This window comes from Artemia sp. Qi Xiang Cuo, chromosome 20, assembly GCF_049724085.1.
Source record: "Artemia sp. Qi Xiang Cuo chromosome 20, ASM4972408v1, whole genome shotgun sequence".
NCBI classification, from domain to species: Eukaryota; Metazoa; Arthropoda; class Branchiopoda; order Anostraca; family Artemiidae; genus Artemia; species Artemia sp. Qi Xiang Cuo.
The window spans coordinates 36,731,266-36,753,299 of NC_142813.1; the positions used below are offsets into that span (position 1 = coordinate 36,731,266).

The window sequence follows — 22,034 nt, forward strand, 5'->3', positions numbered from 1 at the left end:
TATTTGGTCATAAAATGACCCATAAGTTATTATGGTGTCCATATGATGGTAATTCAATTCAATTTATTGAAATAAAAACAAGATGAAACATAACACCAATAATAATATGGATCCTGGAAGCGAACTTGGTTAGGGCAATAACGAGAAAAAACTGAAAATAAACAAGAGAGAAAAAAAAGAAAAAAAGAACAAAGAGAAAAAACAGGGGTAAATTACAGAAGATTGATTAAAAATTTAGAGATTTATAATATCAAAATTTAGTAACATTGTTATACAGCGTGCGAAAACTTATGGATAGCTAGATACTGGGGGGTATCATATTCCACTGATGCATAGATTTTTAAATGGTGGATCGCTGGGTGAAGCTAGATACACACCTGGGGACAATAAAGGAAAAGTTGGATGATCGGAGACATAGACATTCAGAATTATTGCAATTAAAACAAGGTAATAATTGGGGAGGAAGGTTTTTATGGTAAGCGGAGTATGCAAGGGATAAATTTAATTTTTTAATAATTTGTTCAAAAGGAATAATACCAAAATCGGAGAACAAGTCCTGAGTGGGATATAGTCGGGGCAGCCGAAAAACTGCTTTGATGGCACGGTATTGGGCAGATTTTAATTTATTGGTAACTGAAGGATAAGTGTTGCCCCAAACAGATCCGCACTATGAGATATATGGCTAAATAAAAGAGTAATAAAGGGTGACAAGGATATCAGGGGGAAGAAAATTATTCACACGATTAATCATACTTACCTGTCACAAAATTATGGCTCTGATGCAGGATACATTAGTTGCAAATAATAGGGAGGAGTCTATGTGGACACCAAAAAACTTGGCAACTTCGACCTGCGGGAGGAGATTGGTGGCATATTTTAGGCCAAGTGCTTGCTGAGCTTAATTTTTTTGCAAGTGGTTCGAAATAATACAGCCTGATTTTTCTTGCGATTAATGGTCATGCAGTTAACGAGAGACCATTCCTGTACTCTATTCAGAAGGATTTGAGCAGAGGTGACGACGGATGGCAAATTAGGGCCGGTGATGAAAAAGTTGGTATCGTCAGCAAAAAGTACTGCGTGCACTGATGGACCCAGGACTTTAACCAAATCATTAATATAAAGGAGAAAAAGTGTTGGACCAAGAACAGAGCCCTGCGGGACGCCCCTCCGGACAGGTAGGGGATGCGAGGTCATGCTGCCCAGATTCACACTCTGTGCTCTACCAGAGAGATAGGAGCCGAACCATGAGAAAGGAATTCCACGAATCCCTATGTTCTTGAGTTTAATTAATAAAACACTGTGATCAACCATGTCAAATGCCTTAGAAAAATCCAGAAATAAGCCAATTACAGTATTTTTAAGGTCAAGTTGGGAACAGATAAACTGTGTGGCGTCGATTAGGGCATGAACAGTTGAAAATTTGGAACGGAAGCCATATTGATGAGAAGAAATCAACGAATCTGAAGGATTAATCCCAAATAAAAAGGAAGAAAGACGTCGGAAGACAATTCTCTCAAGCACTTTGGATACAACCGGGAAAAGTGAGATTGGACGATAATTACTTATCTCAGACGGATCGCCTTTTTTATGAATCGGCATAACAATTGCTGATTTAAGTATTTCTGTGAAGACTCCATTGATCATAGACAGGTTTGCTATATGCACAATGGGTTCACAAACATAGTAAGATGCAGTTCTAAGAAGCTTATTACTTATCCCAAGGAAGTCAGGTGTACTACTATTAGAGAGAGATTCGATAACTTGAAGCACCTCATTACTATCAGTTGGAGAGAAAAATATGGATCTGGGATTCTTGCTAGGGTGTACTGACTCGGAGGAGGAACAGGAGTTAGCATTTGGAATATTTGTGAAATAATTATTAAAAGCATACGGTACTGAAATTGGGTCAATTAATCTGCCACTGATGTCCTTAATGGTAATAGGTATAGATCTTTAATTATTTTTTTTTTAAATAATTTCATTAATTGTTGACAAAATTTTTGGCAAGTTTCCTTGGCAGTGATTGACTTTTGAATAATAATATTTTTTTTTGCTTAAGGTAAGAATGTTGTATATAGTTTTTGTAAGTTTTATAATTATTTATGTAAGTATAGTTACTGGCTTTTCATGCCATATTATCTATGTTATTTTTAAAGTATTAATATATTGTATTGCTATTGTAAATCTAGGGGCGTATATTGGTAGTTTTTCAGTTTGATTCACAGACTGGAAAGGTTGAACTGATAAGATCACTCAGTCTCTGTGTAAAACCATTTGTGGCTGAATTAACATCCTGACAATCCAAAACCTATGGACCAATCAAAGGATTTCAAACGATCCGTGAATGGGTTCATATTCACAATATTATATATTCTATTAGACGTAGGTATATTAGTTCTGGAGTGTTGAATAGTTGGTATGGAAGGTAGGGAAAGATATATAAGAAAGTAGTCTGACAGTTCAGAGAATATTACTTTGGAGTAAAGGTGATTCCCTAAGGACGTGGCTAAAAAAATTTTATCAATGACAGTAGCGGTACCCCTCATAGGATCAACTCTAGTAGGAAAAAGGATTGTTGGAAGACGACCACTTGAGGTAAATGTTTCAAAGAAGGTATCACAATCATTATTACTGCTAACATTTAGTAAATTACAAGACAGCTAACCTTATTGATTGGGTTATTGTAAACCGAAGACTGACATGATCAATACAAGATACTAGGGTTTTAGAAGAGTTGTTATTGATGTTAAAAGTAAGCTATGATATTGATGACCTTTAGGATGAGCATTTGAGAGAAAATTTCCAGGAACAGTTGAATACTAAAGTAGAAAGTTTAAATTTGACGAGGTTGAAGATGGATGGAATAATTTTAGAAAAAAGTTTACGAAGTCACTGGTTGTATCATAGGGAAGAAAGTTAAAATATGGAAAAAGTATTAAAATATGAACTAAAGAGGTGAGAAGTGGAAGCCATGGATAATACTGACGAAGATTTGGAAGATGCAGCTAGACGGCAAAATAGTAAAATATTGCACTGGCATGTTAATAAATTTAGAGGGAGTAGTCAATTTGGACTTGTCCAAGGTAAAGATAGGAACGGAGCCTCAATTATTAATAAGGAAAGAGTTAAACAGAGATGGGCAGAACTTTTTGAGAATGAGTTAAACCGGAATAGTTAAGATATAGAAAAGAATGAAAAGGTTTGTGACACCATGAATGCGAAGGAAGATTTATTTTGCGAGGAAGAATTAGTGACAATACTAAAAGGATTAAAAAGGATAAGGTCCCATGTGCTGATAGTGTGGCAAATGAGCTATGAGGTTAGAAATAAGTACTGGAGATCATGAATAAGATTTTTGAAAAAGGAGAAGTACCTACCGATTTTAGAAAAACTCTAACTAAACCCCTGTATAAGAAAGATTATAAAGTATGAGTGTGGCAATAATGGAGACATTAGCCTGGTTTCTGTAGATAGCAGATTACTCAGTATGATTATAATTTTTAGACTTAGAGAAGCTGTAGACAAAGTTTTAGGCGAGGAACCGTGTAGTTCTAAAACTTGTAGGGTTTGTGTTAACCAAATTTTCACTTTTAGATTAACAATCGAGGGGTCAGTCGAAAACAGGATCAGCCACTTTGTGGCATGTTTGAAACAGGTTTGATGTGGCCTGGCCGCTTCAAAACAAAAATGAATTCTTGTCGAAAAGGGGCATGTTTAAGAGCTGACGACACAAGACTTGTTTTTTTTTCTTAAACTAATACGAAGGTAACGACATGCCAGTTCTAAACCAAAAACGACTCTATGGAAATGCGGCACGTTTAGGCACTACGTCAAAAACTGGTTTGTGTCACTAAATTTGAATGTCTCTTGTTTTGGCTTTTGGCAAGGATACAAAGACATATCCATCGTATATATGGGTATACTAATTACGAGTTATGGAGTTTGTGTTTTGAATAGAAGATGGCACATGAGACGTGATTCTCTTATTTTTAAATGTTATTTTGAAGTCTAATTTTGGATGTGTCAAGCGTTCACAGGTCAAGATAAATATTTGCAGGTACTGCAGATTATCCCATATACAGGTTTTAATGTGTCCTTCGCAGTGAAAATCAGTGACCGGTAGCACTAATTTATGAAAATTTGGGTGAGGGATATTTTCCACTGTTTGTGTTGTTCCAATAAAATACCAAAACAGGTTGTTTCAATAAGAATTCTTGCAAACAGTATTTTTTATTAATGTAAAGGGTTGGTTAAAACGTAGTTTTTAATCGAAAAATTGAATAAACTTGCCCTGAAAATCAGGAATGCTTAACAAACTGTCACATGTCATACACTATTAACTGGGAAATTTGATTCAGGAGACCCTTTTTAAGACTTAGGAAAAAAGTTTTAAATTTAGTGTAAAGAGTAGGGTATTGAGGAGGAGGCATCGCAAAAATATATTAATTTCTGTTTTTTTTTAAGTTTTAGTACTGCCCCTTGCTTTCAGTTGAAAAATAGTTTTTCTTAAAATTTAATTTCTGATCTTTTTTCGAATAATAACGGGACACACACCTCCTCATTCATGGCAATTTCCCCAAGGAAAACTCCCCCAAGGAAATTTCCCACGCGCAAGATAGTACCCCTATGAATTTCACCTCGTATAAGTTCATGCTCACTGCAAATACCCATCCCCCCCCAAAAAAAAAAAAATTTGTTCACTATTCTGGACGAAAAATTCCTCAGAACATAATCTCACTCGAAAAAATACTTGTTTTTAACTGTATGTATGATCTTTTTTTTAATTCATTTCAAAAATCACCTCTATGTTGAAAATTTTTCAAAGGTTCATCCTCTTCCACAGGAAGTTTCTTGTGTGAAAAACTTTACAGCACAGAATTATTATTGATGATAGCTCTTCATGGAGTACTTCTCATGAGGTAGATGAGTAAATTCTGCTTATGAATTCTGGCAAACTTCCCCCCGTGTAAAATTTTTGTTGAAGTCAACCCCCCCCCCACGATTTTCTGGCGTCCTCTTTCCCTGTTTTTTTCACTCTTCCTTTAGAATAAACTTGTATATTTGGTCAATTATTGGCCCCTTTGTCACATTGCCCCCCCCCACCGAAGATTTTGCTCATTGGCGCTTTTTTCACATTGCCCCATCCCTCCCACCAAGACGTTGCTATCGATCCGCCCCTGGACTAGAGCTCTCAATTGCTGATCTAACCAGCATCCTCCAGAGTATCAGTGATCACAAGGTAGAGTCGCAGATGATGAAGGACAGTCCCCCTTCCATATGTAATAGATCCTGATCATTTTGGAATTTAATGATACTCTAATTCCATGATAACAGCGTAGACCAGAAATATTCCCAGAAAGCAGACAAAAAAGCAATCCAGATACATTTTTTAAAGTCTCTTTTGTCCCCTACTCAAACAAAACATATCCCCCAAAAAATAAAAATTCTGATTATGGCTCTGGTGATTATACATCGTTTGTTACTCCCGCAATCCCCTTGTCTCTCACTTAGAACTAATTCTGTATTTATCTGATGGTTCAATTAGAACTATGATGTTTTGGCATTAAAATACACCATTTGGGATATCCCCCTCCCTCCCTAACTGCAAAATACTCACAGGATTCTATTGTAGAAGTTTAAGGGCCTTTTTAAGTTTATAAATAAGTGAAACCCAGAACAAATAGAAATTACAATAAATAAATAATTCAAACTCAAAATAAGTAAAAATTGACATGAGTAGGGATGACAACCCCCATGCCTTCTAAAGACCAGGACATAATTTGCACTTTACTGAAAAAAAAAAACAAATGACAATGGATTGTCAGTTTAATATACATATACTAATATTTTTTACTTAAAGTCTTAATAATTTTTAATTTTTTAAAGTAAAATTAGTGAAAACATTTAAAATATATTTTGTTTTCAGTTAAATGGATTTAATGGATTATTTATTGAATATTTTGAGTGATACCTCTCCATTTGAATAAAACTCAAAAAAATTTTCATTATGATAACATATTATGTTAACAAATCATGACGGCATCTCAGATGATCAGGTCACCATCTCTAATTATGACATCATCTCGGGTGTAAAAACGCTTGCACGAATAAAAATTATATTGTAGTTGATTAATATTAGAGCCTAATTATGACGTCATCTAATTGACTTAAAGAATGACGTCAAAACGAGTATAAAACTACTTGCCTAAAGGGAATCATTTTAGTATAAATTTAATCACAGAGACAAATGAATTTTATGACAGAAGCTTTTGAGACAGCTATTCCTATAATAGTTACTGGTGCAGCGCTAGTGTTTGGCAGTGTTGCATTTGCAAGTTTTGTTCACCTTAGATATCGTTGTGAACAGTTTTTTAGAATTCAAAGGAATAAATGTAAACAGTTAATTCACAGCAAAGGACTTAAGATTCTTATGATTGAAAGTAGAAATGATTGGACTAAAATACCACCGTCTTTTTTTATGTCAGTCGAGAAGTCCAAGATTGTCGGCTTAGATTGTGAGTGGGTGGCCGAAGATACCAAAGAGCCAGTTGCTCTATTGCAAATTTCATCGCATTCTGGAGAATGTGTTTTAATTCGACTCTGCAAAGTTAAAAATATTCTGCCGAAAATTCAGAAAATACTCGAAAATGAAGAGATAATCAAAGTAGGTGTTGGAATTAAAGGTGACGCACTTCGATTGAGACAGATTTCTGGAGTGGCTGTTCGTGGTTCTTTAGACTTGCGCCATCTTGTTTCTATCCGTCAAGGCCAAGAAAAATTTAAAAAGAGCCTAGCAGGACTATCAGAGAAATTCCTTAACATAACCCTTGAGAAAGATCTCCAGATCATTTGCAGTGACTGGGAAGCACCGCGGTTGAACAATAGACAAATTGACTATGCTTCCCTTGATGCTTTTGTTTCAGTGCCTATCTTCTGTGAACTTGTTAATGATTTATACCAATCATCCATTAAGGAGAGGTTTTTCCCTGTTACTGCTTCAGAAAGCTGGACTATTGCCCGAAAAACTGTCAAACCGTACCTGGACAAGCAAGACAACCGTACCTGGACAAATTGCAAGTTTTTTAAGCAAGGACATTGTAAATTAGGTCCAAAGTGCCCCTATAATCATGGATATATTAGTAGTAACCTATTACACAGTTTCAACCCTACAAGAATATGGTCAAAAGTCTAATAGATTGAAAACCTACATAAAAGCCTACTTTGGAATTGTGCGAGAAAAGCCAATGGTTGTCTTGTTAAACATACACGTGAACATTCTAAAATTTGGCAAGGTTTTTTGTTTTTGATAACAATTGCACAATGAATGTAGTGTTTGACTTGGACATTTTTTAGGAGCCAATCAGAGAAATTAGAGGTTGTTCAATATACGATAACTTGATTTGTGGTTGGGATTTGAATAAAAGGAATGGTTTTCACTACAATTCATATTAGTAAGATAATTGAATTCAGAGAGAATAGTCTATTTGATAGACTATTCTATTTGAATAGTCTAGTGGAGAAATAATGAGTGGTGCATTTACATTATTGGAGATTAATGATGGAGCCGACAGCAGCAGCAACGATATACGAGTACCCAATGTGGCTGTGGAAATAACCGCTGGCTGTAGATTATGCCTTGAATGGGACACTATGTAGTCTAGATACGTTATATCATTAAGCAAGTTTAAGCAGGAGGAGCAACTATGTTTTGCTGGAAAAGTGAATATTCTCCATATAAAAACACTTCGGTCAGCATTACATGTCCTATCGAAATATATTGATGAGAATACAATACGTCAGCGAAAATTACTATTGTAATTATGCTCAATAAAACTGTTCCTAAATCAAAAGGTATTTTTCTTTCTACGGTAGATTGGCGTATGTTTTTTAGAGTAGAAAAACATTCTGGTCAGTATGTATTTTGGTTTTAGAGAGTTAGGACTAAAAAAAAAAATGGATAGATTTGAGAAAGAACGAATCTTGGGGAATCTAGTGTTTATGGAAAAACGTTTGATTCTAGATGACGATTTTCTAGAGCTGTCTATTCAAAGGAAGATATTTTCTCGGGGAATGCTTGTTAATATAAATAAACCTGGGACTTAAACAGTAAACAACTTTGTGAAGATTCTACATTCTGTTCCAAATGAATTAAAGCAATATACAGATCTATTGATCCTAAGACGGCAAAATGATGTTGCGGATACGCTTTTCAACATTAGTTTAGAAATTTAGGACTTTCTTTTTTTTTCATGACAAAGACGGTGTTAACGAATGATTTAGTCCTCTCTCTCTCTATCTCAGTCATTTTTTTGTTGCTCCTAGCTCAATTTCATTGGTACAGTGAAAGTGTCAACACATGACAAAATGTTTCATGCATGCTCGCTATGTATGTACTCACAGGGCAGCTGGTCATCATGTGAGAATTGCACTATGATCGATGAGTATGATGAAAATATAGATTATGCAACCAGTGTAAATTTCATAAAGGATATGTTGTACAAAATAAAGGTTGTAATTCCTGTCTTGAAGAGATATGTGACTCTCATCCTAGAGGCCACCTATGCTCCAATTGTCACTATGGTAAATGTAATAAGTGGGAGAATACATATCGCGGCATAATTGGAAAGAATCCTAAGCGTGATTTTAGTTTATTGCTACGAGATTGGTATCGTCGTGGTTTTAGAGTGTTCTGGGAGGAGGAGCCGGGTCAGCGATTCAAATGTTGGAACAGCAAAATAATATGGTTTCTACGTCATCGTTGTGAAGACAATGGGTCTTATGATTATAAACCCACTGATTTTCATTTGGCTGTCACGGAATATGATTCGACACTTGAGGACACTGTTTGTGAAATTGCTTCAAATAAGCAAATTGAAGCATGTGAATTCTATGGAATGAATGAGAATAGTATCATTGACTATACAAAAAGATATGACAAGAGTGAAGTCACGCTCTATTGTAGAAAATGTGAGCCTGACATTGCAGTACATCAGGATCAGTACACTGTGAATTCAGATAATCTACCTGCACTAGTTATTGTCGACAAATACCTATACCTAGTAGAAGATGAAATCTAAAGAGTAGAAAAGTCGTTTTATCATTTATATAAATTTTTATTAATAAACAAATTAACATACATTTTTAGAACATTTTATTCGTAGGGCATTAAAATCAATATTAAATACGCTTGTAAGTATATTTTCCACTAGAAAGTCTTTCAATGGAGGCAGTTCAACGTAGATATTGACAAACTGCATGTAGGTATAACCACGGGCTTTGAACATGATAAAGAGAAGTGCATGAAATCCAGGTGTCTTAGTCATTAAATCTTGTACTCTTCGTTAATTTTGAATAATTGTTTTTCCACTGCTTTCAATAAAGTTTCTGATGTATGGCGTGTAGAATTTATTCTGTAAGCCAAGAGGATAAAAAAACTCAATATTCTTTGCCATTTGAAAGATACTTAGCCATAGGCTGATCTTCAAAGTCGTTGGACTACTATTAACAATGATTAGGGTATTGTTAACACTCGAATATTTTCAATGAAGTCCGAAAGTGTGCAAGAGGACCTGTGCTGGGACCTGTATGGGTCCATAATAAATTCGTTGATTTTTAGATTTGTAGGTCGGGTGTAAGTTATAGTTGGCCACTGCCGTCGGGCTGTATGTCCCTAGATGTATCTAAGTGGATCAGTTATAGTATCTTGATACTCTAATTCAAAGCATTGAAAATTTTAAACTCAAACATAATATTCCCAGTTCGCACTATGCTCATATCCGTAGTCCCCGACAAGTCCAAAACAATAACCCCATGATTTTTGGAAAACTTTGAATCGGTCATTCAATTTTCGGACAGCTGAGAGTCATTATGTAGGGATTGCATGGTCAACTTGTATAGAGTTCTTGAGGATTTTTTGTCAAATGATAGAGTGTGGAGTGGAATAACATTCACTTTGCACTCAAAGCTAGATGGAACGAAAAAATTAAAATCATGGGGGGATTCAGTCCAGGATCCAACAGCACTGCCTTTCTTTAGAGAGGCCAAAACCACTTTTGATGGGATTTCTCCATCTATAAATGATGAATCGCTATAGTTACGGGAGTCGGTGGCACTGTGATGTTGATTGGTGATTTTATGGAGGACAAGAAGTTTAATGTTGTTACCATTGGCTCTTAGTTTTTCCACTGCCAGTGCAACAGAGCTCATAACCTGTTGTTTTCGGACGTGGAGAATTGCCGATGTGATAATGACATTTGCATTGGGTGCTGCAGGAAGTGTTTATCTCAAAATGAAATTTGATGGGGCACATCAAGTCCCTGTATGAATTGTATCTGCACCAATCCCATCGTGGCAACTGCTTTTATTTTATTGTATGACTCCTGCCAAATACTGTAACAATAGTAGATTTTTTTTGGCCTTTCCAAACACATTTTATCGCAACTTTTAATTATTTTAATTAGAAGTGCTGTTTTGCCTGACATTGACGGTCCAAACAGAAACGATCTGAACGGTGTTTAAAATTGATACATGTTCCCTTCAAAACTTCATATGGACAACTAACTGTGTACTATAGATATCTAATGACTAGATATTTTCCCTACTACTACTACTACTCCGTTCAAGAATAATGAGAAGAAGAAGAAGACGAACAAAGAATCATATTTTCTTTTATCATACGCATAAAAAAGTAAAAATACTTAAAAAAAATATTACATGGAAAATGAAAGCACGTTAAAAATGGAAAAAAGGAACTTTTTTAATTTATTTATTATAAACAAAACAAAATTTACATAGGCACAGAGAAAAAAAACACTTAAATAAATACACTTTTTTTTGTTTATTTATTTATATAAAAAATAAAACATTTGTTAGAATAATTCACTTGAAATAATATCACTTTTATTTACAGAATTTGGTATGGGAACCCCCAGCACCTCACCGGGGGGGGGCAGGGCGGGGGGCCGGGCCGCGCCGCGGGCGGGGCCGCGGATTAGCTGTAAAGTAATAGTTTTTATTCATTTTAAGTTTCAACTTCATTCTTTATTTAACAAGTTCATACTTGCCCGCCCGTCCCCCAGGAACTTCGGGGGCTTAAGTCATCCTGAAAGACATTTTTATTTGATTTTCGACTATGCTGAACAAAATGGTTATCTCAAAATTTTATTAGGTGACTTTGGGGAAAAAATGAGCGTAGGAGAGGGCCAAGTTGTCCTCCAATTTTTTTTTGTCACTTAAAAACGGCACTAGAACTTTTAATTTCCGTTCAAATAAGCCCTCTTACGTTATTCTAGGACTAATGGATCAATACGATCATCCCTGGAAAAAAAAAAGTTTTTTTCAACTGAAAGTAAGGAGTATCATTAAAACTCAAAACGAACAGAAACTATTCCGTTTATGAAGAGTTGGCTCTCTCCTCGACACCTTTGTTCTTCCCGGTAAAGTTTTAATCGCTTTCAAAAAAGCTTCCTATTCTAATTAAATGACCCTTTTGTTTCAAGAGTCGTTCTAAAAAAAAAATTAGGGCAAACAGTAAAACTTTAATGTAAAGAGTAAGGTATTGAGAAGGGGGGCAACCTCTTCATATACGGAATAATTTATGCTCATTTCGACTTTTAGTGTTGGTCCTTACTTTCAGTTGGAAAAAACTAGTTTTTTTTTATTTAATCGACTACAGTTTTTAGTCTTCGCAATTTTTGTATTAACCAGGAGTTTTATAACAGCATGCGACCAAGCTATTAATTAATTCATATCTGTAATTCTAAATTTAAAACACTCAATAGCTGGTTGGTATTACTCGCCGTTGCCTGAGACACTGCTAAAAAAATAATAAACAACAACCCTAAGTTATTGACATGCCACACTTTAAAAAAGATACCCTGTATGTTTTTTCGGGGAAATAAGCTCGGGAATTAGTTGGTGTATCAGGACACTTAGTAACTGTATCAGAAAGCTTGGTAAATGCTCCTAAAATAGGAAAGCGAAGTCAGGAAAGTAATTTAAAACCTTAGAGAATTAGAAACATTCTTGTAAAAAATCTGGTGATTCAAAAACTTTTCACGAGTTTTTTTTTTTTACTGGCTTAAACTTTCACACAGAGGAGTAAGTCAAATGGAGCTCCCAGTATTACATACGCTATCAGGAAATCAACTACGCTGAACAAAATGGCTAACTCCCAATTTTGATTGGATGTGTTTGGGGGACTGAGGGGCGTCAGGGGGGGCTAGTTGCCCTCCAATAATTTTCGACTATTAAAAAGGGCACTAGAATTCTCGATTTCCAATCGAATGAGCCCCTTTTTGAAGTTTTTATGACGACGCCTTATTTAAAAACCTTCTATGGCCACAGGGCTTAAGTTAAAACCCTTGTCCTGAGGGTTGAGGGGGAGTGTCCTCCTCAAAAATGTATTTTTTATCAGGAAATCAACTACACTTAACAAAGCGGATATCTCAAAATTATGATTGGATGTGTTTGGCGAAATAATGGGCGTGGGGGGGGGCTAGTTGCCCTCCAATCACTTTCGACTATTAAAAAGGGCACTAGAACTCTCGATTTCCAATCGAATGATCCCCCTTTGAAGATTTTCGACGACCCCTTCCGTATGAAGTGCCTCTGGTAAAAAATAATTAAATAATAAATAGTAATAAAAGATTGGAGCCGTATTGCCTTTACTATAGGCAACGCTACAGCGTTGCCTCTGATAAACAACCTAAGGGACAACCTTGTAAAAAAAAAAAAACACCACTTCGCTGATGACACGATAACAAAAGCATCAAACGCAAAGGACAAAGATCCCAGTGAACCCCACAAAGAGCTCCAGGCTGACCTTGAGAAAATTGAGGCGTGGGCAGATGCATGACTTGTAAGTTTTATCGCATCGAAAACGAAAGAGCTCCCAATTTCTATGGCGCGTAATAAGAGGGCTCATCCTGATTTCATCTTCAGAGGAGAGGCAATAACGCGAGTTGATACACTGCGCCTACTTGGAGTTAATTTCTCTTCGGATCTCTCATGAACTGAGCATCTCAGTAAAATTAGAACCTCTTGCTACAAGAAGTTAGGACTTGTCCTAACATGCAAAAGTCTTCTCCCTGATGATTCTATTCTGCCACTTTTTATTTCGTGCATCAGACCTGTCATGGAATATGCATGTCCTCTCTTCGCTGGGTGTACCAAAAAGCCACATCGCTCCACTCCAATATATTCAAAATAGAGCAGTGCGTGCAGCAACCTCTGGCAACACGAAAGCTAAATCCCCGCAGTTGATCCAGGAACGTCTCGATGCGGCGTCCATGTCGGTTTTCTACAAGTACTTGTATAACTCTCCATCAGAGGAGCTATCGAAGCTCGTTCCTGATGCCCTTGTGATTCAACTCGCCGAAGTATAGCTCGTCAGGACTAACTTGAGCAGGGTACTCCCCGCCAAGAATATCTGAAAACGAGTTTCACCTGGCGATCGGTTGCCACATAGAATAGATTGCCGGCAGAGGTAATGCCGGAAAATCCTTCCCTTAACGCTTTCAAGAGAAGGTATAACAAATACCTCAGTGTTATAAAATGAGGTAGTTACCAGGACTAGCGACAAATCATCATCTGTGATGGAGTCGCGAAAACTGTAATAAATAAAAAAATAAAAAAAAAGTTATACGAACTAATTATACTAATCAACAACTAAATAAAATAACTATATAACTAAATAAAATTAACTAAATAACTAAATAAAATCAACAAAATATAGTAATTATACTAACTAATTATGAAAATCACTAAATAGTTATACAAACCGATTAAAATCGAAGATTTTAAGTTAGAGTGAGGAAACGCCGTGAGATATTCAATAGATCGGAAGAATAACTTGACTGTGTCTCTACATCAAATAAATATAATCAATCAGTTTTTAATACGTTGATAAATTAATTAATTGATAGATTAGTAGAAAGGGGGGTGCTACTCCCGTACGAACCACGTGGTTTATGGTCCTAATATGGGCCTAGAGTCCCTAGGGGAGATGGATTTCTGAGAAATTGATTGCGTAATCAAAGTGTGTCAATGGCCTAAATTTCCAAGGTCGATATTGTTGTTGTTGTAAGTGCACGCTCTCAGCGAATGTCAAGGTCAATGTTGTTGTTGTTGTAAGTGCACGCTCTCAGCGAATGTTATGCCGTCCAGGAATTTGGAAAACCTGTGCTGTCGACCTCAATTCACCTATAGTGAATCAATAATTCCCCTTAGAAACAACAAATTAATTCCCCTTTCTTGACAGATCAATCAACCAATGACATCATCTGTCAGACTTTAAAAATTTTCGCCTAGAAACGATTCTCCAGGAATAGATCCAACTCACTAATGTCTTTGCCTCGGAAACAACTCTTTTGGTCGAACTCCAAAGGATATTAATAACCAAACGCCATGGAAACAATTCTCCAAGAAACATCTTAGCGATGAATTGTTTTAGCGCGGGAATCAGGTTTCATATTAATTTGAAATGTATTAGCGCAGAGATGTCAAAAACAAAAGGAACACGCTGAAATACGTTTAGGGATTATTTGGGCGAAACTGTTTTAGACAGGTTATTGAATTATTTCGGCGAAACACCTAGAGACATTTTCAAAGATGATTTTTGAAGAGATTTTGGAAGAGGATTTGAGGGTGAAACTCTGTGGTCGTTATAATACACAAGTTTCATTTGAACAGTGTTGTGAGGTCCTCTACCACAACCCCAAAAGGTTCCGATCCCCCTACCCCCACCCCGAAGGAAGCCCCCGGTCCTCAAAGGTCCCCCGGGCTCCCAAAGGACCACCCGACCCTCAACGGTCCCCCAGCCCCCCAACGGCCCTCCTTTGACCCCAAAGGGCCCCTCCCCTCCCTCTTCCTCCCTATCCTCCCCCCTCCTCACCGCCCCCTCCCCTCCCTCCTCCTCCCCTCCCCTCCCCTCCTCCCCTCCCCTCCCCCTCCTCCTCCTCCCCTCCTCCTCCTTCTCCCTCCTCCTCCCCTCCCCTCCCCCCTTCCCTCCCCCATTTTTTATACTTTTTTTGTGCATTGAGACACAGAACGACCCCCTCCCCCGGCCCCTCCCCCTCCAAAGGTCTGATTTTTCAAAGTTCATTTTGAATTTCCTTCGTTGAAATGCAAGATATGGAATGTTTCAGTAGTGTTTTGTTATGGTTTAAATTGTAACTGATACAATTTCTTTATTTTTAAAAGTACATTTCGAATTTCATTCGTTTAAAAGAACTATATTTAATATTTCACTATTGTTATGCATTGGAGTAAAATGTCACAGATACATTATCTTGATTTTTAAATGTTAATTTTGAATTTCTTTCGTTGAAATGCAAGAGTTGGAATATTTCAGTAGTGTTTTGTTTTGGTTGTAAATGTATCTTCTTCTTTTTCATTTAAAGTATTTTTTAAATTTTAAATAATTAATTTGATTTTATTGTTTTGGAATATTTATTAATTGTTTTAATATGTTTTAAATTGTCACGCTTAATTTTTATTGATTTTTCAAAGTTCATTTTGAATTTCCTTCGTTGAAATGCAAGAGTTGGAATATTTCAGTAGTGTATTGGTTGTGGTTTACCTTGTCACAGTTACATTTTCTTGATTTTTCAAAGTTCATTTTGAATTTCTATCGTTTAAATGGAAGAGTTGGAACATTTCAGTAGTGTTTGGTTGTGGTTTACCTTGTCACAGTTACATTTTCTTGATTTTTTTCTAAGTTCATTTTGAATTTCTTTCATTGAAATGTAAGAGTTGGAATATTTTAGTAGTGTTTGGTTTACCTTGTCACAGTTACATTTTCTTGATTTTTCAAAGTTCATTTTGAATTTCTTTTGTTGAAAGGCAAGAGTTGGAATATTTCAGTAGTGTGTTGTTGTAGTTTACCTTGTCACAGTTACATTTTCTTGATTTTTCAAAATTCATTTTGAATTTCTTTTGTTGAAATGCAAGAGCTGGAATATTTCAGTAGTGTTTGGTTGTTGTTTACCTTGTCACAGCTACATTTTCATAATATTTCAAAGTTCATTTTTAATTTCTTTCTTTGAAATGCAAGAGTTGTAATATTTCAGTAGTGTTTCCTTTTGGTTTACCTTGTCACAGTTAAATTTTCTTGATTTTTCAAAGTTCATTTTGAAATTATTTCTTTGAAATGCAAGAGATTGAATATTTCAGTAGTGTTTGGTTGTGGTTTACCTTGTCACTGTTACATTTTCCCGATTTTTCAAAGTTCATTTTGAATTTATTTTATTGAAAGGAAAGAGTTGGTATATTTCACTAGTGTGTTGTTGTAGTTTACCTTGTCACAGTTACATTTTCTTGATTTTTCAAAATTCATTTTGAATTTCTTTTGTTGAAATGCAAGAGTTTGAATATTTCAGTAGTGTTTGGTTGTGGTTTACCTTGTCACAGATACATTTTCTTGATTTTTCAAAGTTCATTTTGAATTTCATTCGTTGAAATGCAAGAGTTGGAATATTTCAGTAGTGTTTCCTTGTGGTTTACCTTGTCACAGTTACATTTTCTTGATTTTTCAAAGTTCATTTGAATTTCTTTCATTGAAATGTAAGAGTTGGAATATTTCAGTAGTGTTTGGTTGTGGTTTACCTTGTCACACTTACATTTTCTTGATTTTTCAAAGTTCATTTGAATTTCAATCGTTGAAATGCAAGAGTTGGAATATTTCAGTAGTGTTTGGTTGTGGTTTACCATGTCACAGTTACATTTTCATGATTTTTCAAAGTTCATTTTGAATTTTTTTTATTGAAATGTAAGAGTTTGATTATTTCAGTAGTGTTTTGTAGAGGTATACATGGTCAACGCTACTTTTTCTTAGTTTTTAAAAGTTCATTTTGAATTTCTGTAGTTGAAATGCAAGAGTTTCAACATTTAAGTAGGGTTTGTTTGTGGTATACATTGTCACACTTCCATTTTCTCTATTTTTCAAAGTTCATTTGGAATTTATGTCGTTGAAATTCAAGAGTTGGAATATTTCAGGAGTTTGTGATTGTGGTTTTCCACAATATTCTTACATTTTCTCGATTTTTCATATTTAATATGGAATTTTTGTCGTTGAAAGGCAATAGTTTTATTATATCAGTAATGTTTGCTTGTTTTTTTAATACTAAAAAGAAAATTTATTTGATTTTTTAAGTTTTAGTTTTAATTTATATAATTAAAATGAAATATTTTGAATATTTAAGTTGTGTTTGGTTGTGGTTTACCATGTCACACTTACATTTTCTTGATTTGTCAAAGTTCATTTTGAATTTCTTTCGTTGAGATGCAAGATTTAGAATATTTCAGTAGTGTTTGTTTGAGGTTTGCCATGTCACAGTTACATTTTATTGATTTTTGAAGGTTCATCTTGAATTTATTCAGTTGAAAAGCAAGAGTTTTAATATTTCAGTAGTGTTTGGTTGTGGTTTACCATGTCACAGTTACATTTTCTCGATTTTTCAAAGTTCATTTTGAATTCCTTTCGTTGAGATGCAAGAGTTGGAATATTTCAGTAGTGTATGGTTGTGGTTTACCATGTCACAGTTACATTTTCTTGATTTTTCAAAGTTCATTTTGAATTTCTTTCGTTGAAATGCAAGAGTTGGAATGTTTCAGTTGTGTTTGATTGTGTTTTAGCTTGTCAGAGTTACATTTGCTTTGGTTTTCATCGTTCATCTAGAATATGTTTAGATGAAATGTAAGTTTTGGAATTAACTAATATTTGGTTGTGGTTTACCATGTCAAAGATACATTTTCTTGATTTTTCAAAGTTCATTTTGAATTTCTTTCATTGAAAGGCAAGATTTGGAATATTTCAATATTGTTTGTTTGTGATTTAACTTGACACAGATACATTTTTTTTATTTTTCAAACTTCATTTTGAATTTGTTTCGTTGAAATGCAAGGGTTGGAATATTTCAGAAGTGTTTTTTCGTGATTGAAAGGGATTCAGATCATTCCTGTTGTTTTTTCAATTTTCATTTCGGATATTCTTATTTGAGGAACTATGGTTGGACTCCTTAAGTTGGCTCGTGTTGTGGTTTAACTAGGCACACATATATTCTCTTGATGTTTCAAATCTCATTTTGAAATTATTTCCTTGAAATCAATTGTTTGTCTATTTAATCATTTGTTTGTTGGTGATCAACTTGTCAAATGTTCGATTTATGTATTTAGCAAATTTCATATAGAATTCAGGTCCCTGAATAGAAAGAGTTGGAGTATGTAGATAGTGTATGGTTAGGGTTGGAATCATCAAAGTTACAGATCATTTAGTAGCCTTTTTTCATTTTGGATTTCTGTCATTTTAAATTTAGTTTAGCGCCAGTTCTTTGGGTAGTGGACACTGTTTACCTTATCACAGTTACATCTTCTTGATTTTTAAAAGTTCTTTTTGAATTTCTTTCGTTGAAATGCAAGAGGTGGACTATTTCAGAAGTGTTTGGTTGTGGTTTACCTTGTCACAGTTACATTTTCATGATTTTTCAAAGCTCATTTTGAATTTCTATCTTTGAAATGCAGTAGTTGGACTATGTATGTTGTGTTTTCTTATTGGTTAACTTTGCTCAGTGAAAATTTGTTGATTTACAATAGGTAATTGTTAAGATCTGATCCCTATGAGCAAGAGTTGTAATATCTCAGTTGCTTTTGGTTATGTAACGAATTGAAAATGCAGAATTTTCTATTTATTTCAAAGTGCTTTTCAAGTTGCTATCATTGAAATGCAATATTCGGTCACTCTCCCAAGTGTTTGATATTTTTTTCCCAAGGCAAATAAACATTAAATAGATTTTTAACTGTTCATTTTGATTATCCGTCATTGAAATAGGTTTTGTTTGCGCTTTGCATTGACACAGTTAAATTTCTTGATTTTTGTTAGGTTAGGTTAGGTTAGGCTAGATCAAGTTAGATTAGGTTAAGTTAGGTTAGGTTAGGTTAGCCTACGGCCGCGCGCGCTCGTAGGGAAACCAAACCTAACCTAACTTAACCTAATTCAAAATTCAATTCAAAATAACCTAATTAAAAATTACATTCAAACTGAACTTTGAAAAATCAAGAAAATGTAACTTTGACAAGGTAAACCACAACCAAACACTACTGAAATATTCAAACTCTTGCATTTCAACAAAAGAAATTCAAAATGAACTTTGAAAAATCAAGAAAATGTAACAGTGACAAGTTAAACTAAAATAACACAATAATGAAAAATTCAAACTCTTGAATTACAAAGAAATAAATTCAAAATGAACTTTGAAAAATCAAGAAAATGTAACTGTGAGAAGGTAAACCACAACCAAACACTTCTGAAATATTCCAACTCTTGCATTTCAATGAAAGAAATTCAAAATGAACTTTGAAAAATCAAGAAAATGTAACTGTGACAAGGTAAACCACAACGAAACACTACTGAAATATTCCAACTCTTTCATTTCAACTAAAGAAATTCAAAATGAACTTTGAAAAATTAAGAAAATGTATCTGTGACAAGGTAAACCACAACCAAACACTACTGAAACATTCCAAATCTTGCATTTCAACAAAAGAAATTCAAAATGCACTTTGAAAAGTCAAGAAAATGTAACTGTGACAAGGTAAACTACAACAACACACTACTGAAATATTCCAACTCTTGCCTTTCAACAAAAGAAATTCAAAATGAACTTTGAAAAATCAAGAAAATGTAACAGTGACAAGGTAAACCATACACTACTAAAATATTCCAACTCTTACATTTCAATGAAAGAAATTCAAAATGAACTTTGAAAAAAATCAAGAAAATGTAACTGTGACAAGGTAAACCACAACCAAACACAACTGAAATATTCCAACTCTTGCATTTCAACGAAATAAATTCAAAATGAACTTTGAAAATTCAAGAAAATTTAACTGTGACAAGGTAAACCACAATCAAACACTTCTTAAATATTCCAACTCTTTAATTTCAATGAATTAAATTCTATCATAACTTTGAAAAATCCTGAAAATTTAACTCTGTTATTTTAAACCATTAACAAAAATAACTAAAAAATTTAATATCTCGCATCACAACGAAAAAATTCAAATGAACTTTGAAAAATCCAGAAAATGTAAATGTGACAAGGTAAACCACAACGAAACATTACTGAAGTATTACAACTCTTGCATTTCAACGAAAGAAATTCAAAATGGACTTTGAAAAATTATGAAAATGAAGCTGTGACAAGGTAAATAACAACCAAACACAACTGAAATATTCCAAATCTTGCATTTCAACGAAAAAAATTCAAAATGAACTTTGAAAAATCAAGAAAATGTAACTGTGACAAGGTATACTACAACAACACACTACTGAAATATTCCCACTCTTGCATTTCAACAAAGGAAATTCAAGATGAACTTTGAAAAATTAAGAAAATGTAACTGTGACAAAGTAAACCACAACCAAACACTACTGAAATATTCCAACTCTTGCATTTCAACAAAAGAAATTCAAAATGAACTTTGAAAAATTAAGAAAATGTAGCTGTGACAAGGTAAACTATAACAGCACACTACTGAAATATTCCAACTCTTGCCTTTCAACGAAAGAAATTCAAAATGAACTTTGAAAAATCAAGAGAATGTAACTGTGACAAGGTAAACCACAACCAAACACTACTGAAATATTCCAACTCTTGCATTTCAATGAATGAAATTCAAAATGAACTTTGAAAAATCAAGAAAATGTAACTGTGACAAGGTAAAACACAACGAAACACTACTGAAATATTCCAACTATTTCACTTCAACGAAAGAAATTCAAAATGAACTTTGAAAAATTAAGAAAATGTAACTGTGACAAGGTAAACCACAACCAAACACTACTGAAATATTCCAACTCTTGCATTTCAACAAAAGAAATTCAAAATGAACTTTGAAAAATCAAGAAAATGTAACAGTGACAAGGTAAACTACAACAAAACACTACTGAAATATTCCAACTCTTGCCTTTCAACAAAAGAAATTCAAAATGAACTTTGAAAAATCAATAAAATGTAACAGTGACAAGGTAAACCAAACACTACTAAAATATTCCAACTCTTACATTTCAATGAAAGAAATTCAAAATGAACTTTGAAAAAAATCAAGAAAATGTAACTGTGACAAGGTAAACCATAACCAAACACTACTGAAATATTCCAACTCTTGCATTTCAACGAAAGAAATTCAAAATGAACTTTGAAAAATCAAGAAAATTTAACAGTGACAAGGTCAACCACAACCAAAATCTTCTGAAACATTCCAACTCTTGCATTTCAACGAAGGAAATTCAAAATGAACTTTTAAAAATCAAAAAAATGTAGCTGTGACAAGGTAAACCACAACCAAACACTACTGAAATATTCCAACTCTTGTATTTCAACGAAAGAAATTCAAAATGAACTTTGAAAAATCAAGAAAATGTAATTGTGACAAGGTAAACCACAACGAAACACAACTTAAATGTTACAACTCTTTCATTTCAAATAAATAAATTCAAAATGAACTTTGAAAAATTATGAAAATGTAGCTGTGACAAGGTAAATCACAACCAAACACAACTGAAAAATTCCAAATCTTGCATTTCAACAAATGATATTCAAAATGAATTTTGAACAATCAAGAAAATGTAACTGTGACAAGGTAAACTACAGCAACACACTAGTGAAATATTCCAACTCTTGCCTTTCAACAAAAGAAGTTCAAAATGAACTTTGAAAAATCAAGAAAATGTAACAGTGACAAGGTAAACCATACACTACTAAAATATTCCAACTCTTACATTTCAATGAAAGAAATTCAAAATGAACTTTGAAAAATCAAGAAAATGTAACTGTGACAAGGTAAACCACAACCAAACACTACTGAAATATTCCAACTCTAGCATTTCAAAGAAAGAAATTCAAAAAGAACTTATAAAAATCAAGAAAATTTAACTGTGACAAGGTAAACCACAACCAATACACTACTGAAATATTCCAACTCTTGCATTTCAACAAAAGAAATTCAAAATGAACATTGAAAAATCAAGAAAATGT

General features: G+C 34.3%; 2 protein-coding genes across 3 annotated transcripts in view; both read left to right on the top strand.

Annotated features, from left to right (window-relative positions):
- Positions 1-22,034, top strand: part of LOC148940154 (poly(A) RNA polymerase GLD2-B-like) — a 610,602-nt gene that overhangs the window by 447,054 nt on the left and 141,514 nt on the right. The gene's annotated exons all lie outside the window — the stretch shown is intronic.
- LOC148940161 (transient receptor potential cation channel trpm-like) overlaps positions 13,490-22,034 on the top strand; it is a 47,947-nt gene continuing 39,402 nt past the window's right edge. The window contains exon 1 of the mRNA XM_089106408.1: positions 13,490-13,527. Coding sequence (XP_088962534.1) covers positions 13,490-13,527 — 38 coding nt within the window. The remainder of the gene's footprint in view (positions 13,528-22,034) is intronic.